The 12,692-nt window shown below is 32.8% G+C and overlaps 1 protein-coding gene across 1 annotated transcript in view; it reads right to left on the bottom strand.

The window, feature by feature from the left end:
* The window catches only part of ITGAV (integrin subunit alpha V), a 101,250-nt gene that overhangs the window by 34,308 nt on the left and 54,250 nt on the right, over window positions 1-12,692 (bottom strand). The window contains exons 6-10 of the mRNA XM_027865934.1: window positions 10,856-10,901; window positions 6,321-6,446; window positions 2,523-2,567; window positions 625-668; window positions 481-537 (exon numbers count right to left, since the gene is read on the bottom strand). Of these exons, the coding sequence (XP_027721735.1) occupies window positions 481-537; window positions 625-668; window positions 2,523-2,567; window positions 6,321-6,446; window positions 10,856-10,901 (318 nt within the window). The remainder of the gene's footprint in view (window positions 1-480; window positions 538-624; window positions 669-2,522; window positions 2,568-6,320; window positions 6,447-10,855; window positions 10,902-12,692) is intronic.

The raw sequence follows: 12,692 nt of genomic DNA on the forward strand, positions 1-12,692 counted from the left end.
ATATAATACAGACTGTTTCAAAATGTCTTATATGGGAAGGGGAAATTTGGTGCTTTAAATTTTCTTTTGATTGAAGTAAAAAGCTTTGTTTTGAACAACAGACAAAACAAAGTTTATACGTATTACCCAACGTGCAAATATGGACGTACCATGGTCTTCTAGGTACTATACTAAAAGATAGGTATCAAGACTCAAAAATTTTACTATATAACAAATTAAGAAAAGAATGATATTTTTCTGCCACAGTTACAAAAGGATCTCCTTAAACTAATTATCCTGATATTAAAAATAAAAGAAGGCCTTAACTGCCAAATTCAGAATATCATACATTCATTATAAAAGTTGGAAACATATATTTTTAAAAACATACACCATATTTTTATATGTATGTTTGAATATATGTATTATGTACATATGTATATATATTTTCAGTTTATTAAATTAATATATATTAAATATGAAGCAATTTAAGAGGCTTACCTGTTCTCCAGTAAAATTATACAAAGAAGACATATTTTTTCCATCATAAATATAAACCTGTTTAGGATAAATGAAATTTTATAAAAATGTTATAAAACATGAGATGATTTAACTTCGATAAAGGCCAGAGTTTAATTTTCCTACCATTCCCAATGTCCTTGCAGCTCTCGGGACTCCAGAAACAAAGTCTGAAAAAACACAGTGACTTTAATTACTGAGATGAGTATAACTAAGTTTATGGTTAGTAGGAATCTGAATACTAGGAAATATTTCATTTTGTTGGTTTCTTTTTTAAATAACAGAAACAAAAAAACTAAAATTGATGTGCTGACTTCTTGCTGTGGTTAAGGATTCATGTTCAAAGTAATACCAGTTATTAATAAAGCCCAAGACCAAATCTTTCTAAAACTCTTGAAAATAACCAGTGTGTACATCAGAGGATATATCCCTGTCCTCATAAGATCTAACTGAAGAGACAACATGGAAAATAAAACACATAAGAATAATACAAAGAATATGTACTTGGGTATAAAATAATAAGAGGGAAAATTGAGTAGAGAAATGCAGAGCAGACAGTATTCCAAATTAGATGGAGTTAGTAATTCAAGACATTGCAGAATAAGTGTGAAGGAAGACTGATGGGGATTCAAAGGCAAAGTTTAGGAGAAATAAAAGGGTATTACAAATGAGGGAAGTGATATATGTAAAGGCGGGGGAAATTTATAAATTATTCGGTAATGTTAAGAAAGTTAGCCTACAGGAGAGGAATGTATAAGAAAAGTTAATACAACGGCTATTATTATGGAGAGGCCCAACATAGCTAGTTGATTCAACTGTAAGGCTGCAGATAGCAGTGAAGCCTTGGTAGACTAGAGCAGTAGCTGCTATGCAGGAAAGTGTTACCAGTTGTATTTAAGAAGGAAGAAGCTAGAAACTTTCATTAGGTTGGCAAACCTTTCATCTTTTAGGCAGTTTATATAGTTTTAGAGTGAAAGTATGACCCACATAAATTGCAGGGGCTCATTATCTGGGTTTTACCAAGAGAAGAAACTTCTCTGAACTAGATGTATGTTTATGTTGATTCCTAAATTCTATAATCTGAAAGAAAACAGGGGAGAACATGTCTACCTGTGTCTTCCCCAAGCGTTTGATATCACGTAGCAGGGAATAGTGCCATTTCTACTTGGTAAAGGATGTCTGTTCTGAGTCTATAATAAGGAGGCCTTTCAGATTTAGTTTTGGACAACTCTTGTTTGGAAATAGTACCCACCACTCAAAGAGCATGTTTTGAGAGTCTAAACATAAAAATAAGTTTTGTTTTCTTTTTTTTTCTTTTTTTGCGGGGGAGGAATGGTGTATGTGTTTCTATCTGTTGGAATATAAGATTGTTAATAAAGCTTGAATAGTTAAGCAAAGCAGTTTATATTTAAGGTGCGGACAATGGGTACCACTGTAAATTCCTAAGAAGAGCAACAGAGTAAATGATGGCATTAATCCTATATTACTTAAGCCTATGGAGGGATGAGAATTATAGTTTTGAGGAAGCACTAGAGAAAAATAAACCTAGACTACATTTTTAAAAAGTCTAGAACAGGCCTGTGCCACGTGCAGCCCACCAAAGAATTTCTTCTACATACAAAGGATATTTTTTCCTGCCCGAAATCCTTTGGAGTGGGCCGTAAGCAGCCACAGATTGCGCAGGCCTGGTCCAGAATTATCCTTAACATACTAAAATGTACATTTTTGCATTGTTTTATTCCATAATCATGATATTTCTAAACCTATTTTCACCACTGCAATCTCTAGCCATCACATGCTCTGAATACTTAAAAACTTTAACCACATTTATTTTATTTATTTTGCTTTTTGGTGAGGCAATTGGGGTTAAGTGACTTGCCCAGGGTCACACAGCTAGTAAGTGTCAAGTGTCTAAGGCCAGATTTGAACTCAGGTCTTCCTGACTCCAAGGCCAGAGCTCTATCCACTGCACAGCCTAACTTCCCCTTCCCCATGTTTATTTTTTTTAAGAAAAAATTTCATACCTTCTATGCCATCATCATTGAAGTCCCCAACAGCCACGGAGTAGCCTAAACAGAAAACAAAAAACAACAAACTATAAGATTTTCTCGGACTTTGATACAACTTTTAAAAATTCTATAATTCTACTAATAATTTAAATTATTATTATGATCAGAGTAGCAAAATGTACATATTTGATATATACATATAAGAAACAAGATTTTGTTTGTTTTTTGGGGGTGTTTTTTTTTTTGGCTAGGCAATGGGGTTAAGTGACTTGCCCAGGGTCACACAGCTAGAAAGTGTTATGTGTCTGAGGCCAGATTTGAACTCAGGTCCTCCTGACTCCAAGGCCAATGCTCTATCTACTGCACCACCTAGCTGCCCCTAGAAGCAAGATTTTGAATAAGAGCAATTGCACTAAATACTTCAATAGGATGCATCCATTAGAACAATATATTGATGATCTACCTTAACTTTATTTATATGGCTTAAGCTGCAAGCAAGACCAAATTTTCAGTCACTGATCCTGACAGAGGAAAGGGAATCACTGAGCTAATAAGCCAGATTTTCTCTGCTTAGTAAGTTATCGTTTTTATCTTTTCATGTTCATATATAGCTTTTGAAGGAATGTTAGTTATGAGAGATAATCAGATTCTATGTGTATACTCCACCTTAAAATAAAAATTCTCTAATTTTTTAAGGAGAAAATCTTAATTAAAGTAAAGAATAGGCGAATACTGACTTTGCATGGAATGAAGACACTTTATTTCATTATTAGTATAAAGATGTAATTTGCTGAAATGTACCAAGGCCGTGAAGTATCATGTATCCCACATGCTGTTTATAAAATTCATACTGGATATCATTTCTAAACATTCCAAGATTTCATACAGGAAAACAAAGCAAAATTCAGTCCTCTTCTTATTGCATAGTGCCTGGCACTAGGCACTTAATAAATGTTTAATATCAATTGATTGCTTGGTTAATATTTTAAATAATAATAGCTAGCAATTGCAAAGTGCTATAATTTGCAAAGTACTCTACAAAATTATCTCATTTAATCCTCACAACAACCCTGGAAAGTAGGTGCAATTATTCTCCTATTTCACAGCAGAAAAAATGGAGGCAGACAAAGGTTAAATGCCTTAACTAAGGGTCACATGGCCTCTAATTGTCTGAAGCTAAATTTGAATTCATGCTTTCCTGACTCCAGGTCCAATGCTCTATCCACTGTGCCACTTAGTGACCTCTGTTACAGTTATTAAGAGTTTGTCTCTACCAAAGGGCATTAGCTACTTAAAAAGGATAAATCTGCTCCAGTCTCATCAGCACTCTAACAAATACACATACTCACACACCAGAAAAAATAAAGGCCTCTTTAAGCCAGTGGCAAATTATCATTTTTATTTCATTTCATAAGTACTATAAATATTAATTTCATAATTACTACTATTACTTATAATACTTATTTCATAAGTATCATGTATATTTCATATTTTCATGACATAGTTTCTACTCTGTTATTACACCAAAATTAATAGTTAATAGAATAGAAAAAAACAAATGTAAGCCAATATAATTTGAAAACCTGAGATGAAAATAATGTCTACAATATGAATACATTGATTAAAAGAAATTTGATGGAAAAGAAGCAGCTCACATTTATGTCATGCTTTTCAAAATATTTCCTAATAACTGAGGTAGACAGTAAAAATATTATTGATTCTTTTTGTACAGATAGAGAAGCTGAGTCTCAGAGAGATGAAAAGATATGTCCAAGGTCACACAGCTCAGATTCAAACCCAGGACATCCAACTCTACACCGAATGCTCTTTGCTAAGTTCTTCAGTGCTCAAAAAAAGAAAACAAACTTTCACAAATATGTTCATGGTAATAATAAGTCATATTTATGTTGTATCCTAAAGTCATAAAGTAATTATAGGTAGAACAAGTAATGCCATCACCCTGGCTTAACCACCTATTACATTATCTTAATTAAATCACTTGAGCTGCCAAGAGCCTCAGTTTTCTTAACCATAAAATAAGGGGGGGTGGTTAATTAGATGATCACTAAGGTTCATTCCAGATCTAGATCCTATGATTTTCATTTTATAAAATGAGAAAACTGGAATTCAGACAACTTAAGTGAATTAAAGGAGAGGGCAGCACCTTATTGTACAGAGGGCACTGGAATTGAAGCCAGGTAAGATGCCAGCTAAAATCCCACCTCAGACACTAGCAATTTGACCCTAGTTAAGCAACTTAATCTTTCTATGCCTCAGTTTCCTCATTTGTAAAGGAGTGGAGGTTAGACTTGATGGCATATAAAGTCTCTCCTAGGTCTAAATCTCATGACTTACCTGTGGCCAAACAGCTAGTGTCACTTTTAGAATTTAAATTCAGTTATCTCCTCTCTCCAAGTCCAAGGTTCTTTCTATTTTGCCATGCTGTCTCTCAGTTCAACAGCAAAAAAACATTGAACATTTTATACAACATTCGTAAACTAACTAGAACAGAGTGAGGTGTTTTTTTTCTTCTTCAAAGGATTCTATTTGGGAGGTGAACGATTTATGAATAAACAAGAGATAGAGAGCAAAGTTAAATGTAAAATGGGTAATTTAGATCACATTAAACTGAAAAGGTTTTGTGCAAATAAAACAAATGTATCCAAGATCGGAAGGAAAGCAGAATACTGCCAAAAAAATTTATAGATAGTTTCTCAGATTAAGATCCCTTATCTAAAATATATAAAGAATTTTGTCAAACCTATAAGAATATGAGTCATTCCCCAATTGATAAATAGTTAAAGGATATGAATAGGCAGTCTCCAATGAAAAAATCAAAACAATTTATAATCATATGAAAAAATGCTCTAAATCACTATTGATTAGAGAAATGTGGATTAAAACAACTTGATATATCATTTTACAACTATCAGATTGGCTAAAATGATTGAAAGGGGAAGAGATAATATTGGAGGGGAGGGGGAAAAATTGGGACACTAATTCATTTTTGGTGGAATTGTGAACTGATCCAACCATTTTGGAGAGCAATCTGCAATTATGTCCAAACAATTATTACACTACCTATACCCATTGACCCAGCAATACCACTACTAGGTCTTTTTTCCAAAGATGATTAGCGAAAAAGAAAAAGAACTTATATGTTCCAAAATGTTTATAGTGGCTCTTTCTGTGGTGGCAAAGAATTGGAAATTGAGGGGATGCCCATCAATTGGGGAATGGTTGAACAAGTCATGGTATATAATTGTGATGGAATACAATTGTGCTATAAGAAATGATGAGCCCAATAGTCTTATAAAAACATGGAAAGACTTGCACAAAATAATGAAGAGTGAAATGAGCAGAACCAAGAAAATATTGTATACAGTAACAGCAATATTGTTTTAAGAACAACTTTGAGCTAATAAGTTATTCTATTATAAATACTCAAATTAACTATAAAGGACATAGGAAGATGCTATCTGCATCCAGAAAAATAACTGATGAATAGAAGTATGTATAGAATAGTTTTACACACACACACACACACACACATATATGTATATATGTAAACATACACCTATTTGTATCTAATGGTGGCTATCTCTGGGGGGGAAGAAAAATAAACAAGAAAAGGAAAAAAATTTACATGATTACTCGTACATTTAAAAGGAATAGCAAGTTGTACAAAGTAGATTTGTAGTTTTGTGTGCAATCATCTTTTTTATTATACTGTTATTAAAATGCTTATTTTATTCCACAAATTAAAAATAAAATAAAATTCTAAAAATAGGATTACATATTTTGAATACTTACCTAGGTAGCTGTCATCAAAAACAGCCTGAGCTGTCCGAGTTGCTAATTGGTTATTGTATTTGATGCTGTATACACGGGGGTCATATTTAGACACAATTTCTGCCACTTGATCAGAAATGAGCTGACCTAAAAAAATAAAAAGAATGTTGTGACTTTTCAATAGAGTTTCTCTTATGAACCTTTAAAAAAAAAAAAAGAGGAAAGGTTACCTCTTTGTTTTGTTTTGTTTTATTTTTTTTCCTAATGTCATCATTGGATGTTAGTTTGTAATACTACTTGGAATGCCTAAGCAAGAATCCAGCTATTCAACTCGTCAATCACACATGTGAAAAACAAACTAGAAGTCTGAAGACAAGTTTAATGAGATCTCTTCACTCATTCACAATTATTTCTTATTCTACCTACCAATTGCTAAACAGCTCCATGAAGATAAATTAGGCATTTAATGAAGTACATGGACTTGTTCAGCTTCAGAATGACACTGTTGTTTAAGGAAAGGGATCTGAAATTCTTCAGGCTATTCCTCTATCACTTCAAGCAAGACCTTAAAAAAAGCCTAGGATTTTTTTTCTTGTTGTTATTGTTGTTGTTGTTGTTGTGTGGGAGGGAAGTTTCCATGGTGCCAACCAATTCAAATAAGTTCTTTCACCAAATGATTTTATTTTGGGCAGTGTGGTTACATACACAGCCTCAAAATGCAGTGGAAAACATTAATTTTCTTGTCTGTACAGCTCTGGCTCTAAGTCAGTCCATGGGATACCCAAGTCAAGTCCATATGACTACAGACAAATGAGACCAGACCAGAAAAAAAAATAGGCGTTTGATTCACCATAGAGTTAGAACCCAGAAACACTAGTAGTTTCTCCATTTGTTCAATGTTAAAGGCAAAATTCTACAATTCAGAAAGATTAAGTTTTTTGTGTTTATCTAATTTGCTCATCAGGTAGCCATAACACAGACAAAACAATGAGGTTAAAGACAATAAATGTTATCTTTATCAGCATTTTCACTTATTACCATTTTATCATCCCATCTTCTATAGGAAGCCTTTCCCAAACTCTCTTAATTCTAGTGACTTCCATTTGTTAATGATTTCCTTTCTATCCTGTATATACCTTGTTTCTGCTTATTTGTTTGCTAGTTGTCTTCTCCATTAGAATGTAAGATCCTTGAGGGCAAGAACTGTCTTTTGGTGTTTTTTTTTTCATCTGTAGCATTTAGCACAGTGCCTAGCACAGGGTAGGCACTTAATAAATGTTTACTGGTTGATTTTCATAGCAGAACTCAAATCTTAATAGTCTTGTATATTTTACTACAATGTCTAGAATTAATTCTGTTTATTTTTTTTGAAGCACCAGTGACTTTCCTTTTACTAAAGTATTTTCTCATTCACGGAGTGAGTCATTGCAATTATTATTAAATCCTAGCCTCCATGTTATTCACATTATTGTTGCCAACAATAATAAAAACTTCATTGAACATTACATCAACAGTTGAGAAATCTTTTTAGAGACCTTAGCATAGTTCAGATATATAATGTGCAGAAATGCATCGACAAACATCACTCAAATAAATACTCACATTTTATTTACAAAATTTCAAACAGAATAACTCATCTAAGGCAATTTTTTAAATACATCACCAGTCATGTCACAAAAAGAGAAGGGTTAATAAATAACTCTGATGGGTAAGCTCAAAATCTATCTTCCTGACAGTGTTTTGGCTCACAGACCTACCCATGTTTTGTTTCCTCCTCTCCCACAGCATGCCAGTCTGTTCATGTAGGCAGGCAGTGAGTGGGGGTGGGGAAGGAGGGCAGAAAGGGAATGAATTTTTTTAAATCCCATGTGGAAAGCTCAGAGATTTAGCACCTTCCATTGCTCTGTTTTTAAAACTGTCAAAGTTTTAGTTCTGTGTTTCAGTAAATTGTTTCATTTTCCCTTTAGGTGAAATATAAAGAATTTATAAAATTCAAATCAAAATATGCTAGTGTAGCTGATGTTCTCTACTAACATCCTCCTATTCCCTGATTTGCATTTTTCAGTCTCTTTATTCCCCATCCAACTTCCTTATCCTTTTTTTCCTTATTTATTCCATATTTTCCTCTTCTTCAATTAATCTATTTTTTATTCCCCTTTATCTATAGAAAGTCTGAACTTATGGTTGTCACTAGAACAAGTCTATTTAGGCTAGTAAAAGAGGAGGTTGGGGTGAATGTGGAACAGGGTATTATTTATGGATTAAACAATTAAAAATTGCACTCTGAGGATCCTTCCAGAAGCATTAGAAATGGCTTCTACTTGCAACTCACACAAATGTGAAGATACTATTTGGAAATCTCAAAGCTATTTTCATGGAAAAATTCAATTCCATTCAACAGCTGAAAAACAGTCATTAGCTCTCCATACAGAAAGAACAGCCTCTCTGGTCCTCCAATGATCAAGGGAAGAAAGCAAGGAGAAGGGAACAGAACACACCATGTATGTATATGTGCATGCACCGGATGGATAGATTGATGCATGCATACATGTCTACGCATGTATGTATATTCCTTTCTAAAAAATTCCTTATCTTAAAAAAAATTGTTCATATTATTGATTTGTTTAGCAGAATGTACAGAAGCCAGCTCCAAAATTTTCAGTGTGAACATTTATAGCCCTAAAGTCAATAAATGCTACAAATCAGGGTTTGATTAGCTGTTTTGTTGATTGTCTAAACTTAAGAAAGTAATGGAGAAAATGCTAATAAAGGAGACTGAATGATTTAAAAGCCTGCCTTGCATTTTCTAGAAAGCTTGTTGGTAAACATTTAGCTGTATACCCTTGGCTAAATTCTATCACAAACAGTAATACCTCCAGGTTAATGACCTAAGAGTTTGTTTCAGAAACCTTGAATTTTAATTTCTTAGATCTACAATCTAACAATGTATGCCTTTTACCTAAAGGTCATCTCTGTTTAGCTTGAACAGTCTAATCCAAAACTTTCTTAACAATTGCAAGCTATGTCTTTCTTAACGAATGCAAGCTATGTAAAGAAAAAGGATCTAATACTTTATAGTCACATGAAGGCACTAAGAATTACAAAAAACCGGAATGCTGCCAACAACCCTTAGTTTCTTTAAAAGAAATGCTTGCTCTTTGTCTAGGGTATAAATTATCTCTATAATTCACTCTTTCCCAAAGACTCACGCAGAGAAAGTCTAGATAACTGAAAAAAAAAATGATTCATCTTAATATGACCAAAATCCAGAATCTGGATAATTTTCTGTTATGACAGTTTCTGACTCTACCAAATGCTGACAAAACTCAGATATTAATGTCCCCGTGAATTATACAAAATCCTGATTTTTATAAGCAGAAGATCAAAGAGGCAAAAATAAATTAAATATTTAAAAACTACATGGAAAATGAAGTTGGAAAAGAAGTTACCTATTCATTTTTTTAACCATTCATTTATATGAATTCTATTTACATTTTGTTTCATAGCCAATGGTAAAAGCTATGAATTGTTTAAATAGTATTTTTAAAAAAGAAACCATACAGACCCATTTGATTAAGGAATGACTAAAAATATTTTAGTAATTAATATAATGGAATAGGGCAGCTCTGTAAAAAACAATGAATAGAAAAAGTTCCAAAAAGGCATGTGAAAAGTCATGTGAGCTGATACAAAGTAAAATGAGCAGTACCAGCAAAATAATTACTGTAACATAATGTAAATGAAAAGAACAACAACAGCAGAAAAGGAAAGTGAACACTGTGTAATTAAGGTAACTTAGATTGGCCCCAAAAAAGAGACTTAAAAAAGCACCTCCCTCCCTTCTTTGCAAAGGTGGGTGGACTATGGGTGTAGAACATTGTGTATACTACCAGACTCAGTTGCTATGTTGGTTAGTTTTGTTGAATAGTTCCCCCACACACTTTTTTTTCTTCCTATTCTTTGTGACAGGAAATAGCTTAGTGGGTGGGAGAGGAGAAAGAGGAAGGTAATATTCATATGTAAAGGTGATATAAAAATAAAAAATATCAATAATAATTTTAAGAGACCATCCAGGGTAGTTCAAGAAAGCAGATGCCTCTCGTATATGTTCTTTCTTCCTCAGTGAATGCCACATTTGATTTCAGTGATTAGTAAATAAAATTTTCATTTAAAAAAGCTATTACCTTTATTTAAAATATTTTAAACCCAAAATTCAAAATCACAAATTGAATATGCATCTAAGCACATAGCAACAACATTTAGGTTAAATGGCTTTTAAGAAGCTAAATTTTAGTCTTTGAGCAACCATACAGCAGTATCATATTTATTCACTTAGTTATAACACATGTAGCAACTATACAAAACACACATCATAAACTTTCTCAAATTACATGTATCACCTTTCCCATCTTTCTAAAATTGGTAGAGGAAGAGTGTTGAGTCACAAAAACAATATTTCCCAATTCTTCTCATATTTAATTTGGAAACTCATATTTTTGAGACAAAATAAGTTAGCAAAAGTTAATATCAGGTATTGAACAATTTGATTAACCTACCTTGCCAATAAAAACTGCCAGGACCTCCCAGAAGTACTCTGTCTGCCTGGGGAGGGGGGAATTATGTAGAAAAAAAATTCTTTTAAAAAGATATAAATTTCAAATTAACAAAATTAATAAATATTGGATAAATTAAAGTAACTTTAAAATTAAAATTCATTCTACTCTCAGGTTGGGTAACTGTCATCTTTACTAAAACTTATTTTATAAACAAAAAGGAAAGTAAAAATACTTTCTCTTAACTCAACATTATCTGCCTATTACTTTTTCCACTACATCAAGGATGGCATATCAGTATATATGTTGATATAAAAATGAATCCTCTTACCTTGACTGTATCTGCTAATCTAACATGGGGGTTTTCTGTTATTATACTTTGATTATCAAAGTTTGTGACTACATAGCCAAATTTCCCATCCTGATGACTACCAAAGGAATTTCCTGCTTCATTGGAGGGAAACTCTTTTTGGTACCTATGGCAACTCTCTGATAGAATTAGAGGAGAAACTGAAGGGCAAATTTTTCAGAGCTTACTGCAGATAATCTATTGCTAACTTGCCTAGTCCTACTCTGTGGCCATTACTAATTGCAGAAAATTAATTGAGTGTATTAGACACAAAGTATTTACTGTTTCATCCTAAGATTTTTTTCTTAAATCTTAGACTTTGTTGAGGACAAATCCACCCTCCCAAAGTCCAAGTGACTCTCTTTCCAATAGATCACCACTGTTAGAGCAGTATAACCAGATGATACTAAATTATTAGTAAAATGGTCTCCAATTAAAACTTTGTGATATTTGGCTTTATAAATTATTTTAAAAGAATAAATTGAGCATCAGAGTTATTGTATATGGAGTAAGAATATTTCTAGTTGAACACGGACCTCGGAGTCAGTAAGACCTGAGTCCAAATGTGGCATCAGAAACATAATACTCATTAGCTGTGTGACTCTGGGCAAGTCATTTAACCCCAATTGCCTCACAAAAAAAAATATAAATTTCTAGTTGTTGTAGTACTATAAACATTAAGAAAAAATAAGCTGATCTCTTAAAATTTAATTATTTTATTAATGTAAAATTATGTATTTTGTGGAGACACCTTAGCATTTGAATCATGAATACTTCATTGGTATATGAAGTTAATAGGGAATGGATTATTTAACTAATATAGGCAAACAGCATAAACATTTCCCTTCCTAAATGAAATGTAAGTAAAAGGATAAGAACAAAATATTAATACTTTATTAAATTTTTTAAAAAAGATCATAAGACTATGGTGTCTCTGGTTTTCATTAATTTGGCTTATTATAGCTCCTCTTTTCTCACAGTCTACAAAAAAGTCATATCCTGCTTGTTCTGTTTTTAATCAGTATGTTCCTGAGTTACTTGGAGCATAACTTACTGCACTGAAATTTATTTTTTAAAAAAATTTGAAAATTTGATAGAGAGAAAAGAAAACATATAAATAAACATTTAAGAAAACTCTCTTCTTTGCTTGGATTTTTTTGTCTGGTTCTATAGAGATATCCTGGTGATTGGATATAAAGGTGGGGGAAGGAGTTATGGATAATTCTGAGGTTTATGACCATGGGACACTGAAAGAATGGTAGTAACCTCAACAGAAAGAAGAAAATCAGAAAAAGGGAAAGGTCTTCATGTAACAGGCAAAATTCTGTTTTGGATATATTGAGTCGGACATGTCTCTTGGATATCCCAACCCTAAATGTCCAACAGGAAGTTGGTGATATGTGACTAGAGCTGCAGTGAGAGATCTCAGTAAGAGATAAACCTATGGGAAGTGATGAGGTTATTGAGGTAGTATAAAGATAGAAAAATAGG

This window comes from Vombatus ursinus, unplaced genomic scaffold, assembly GCF_900497805.2.
Source record: "Vombatus ursinus unplaced genomic scaffold, bare-nosed wombat genome assembly UNPS02014779.1, whole genome shotgun sequence".
Classification (NCBI taxonomy): domain Eukaryota; kingdom Metazoa; phylum Chordata; class Mammalia; order Diprotodontia; family Vombatidae; genus Vombatus; species Vombatus ursinus.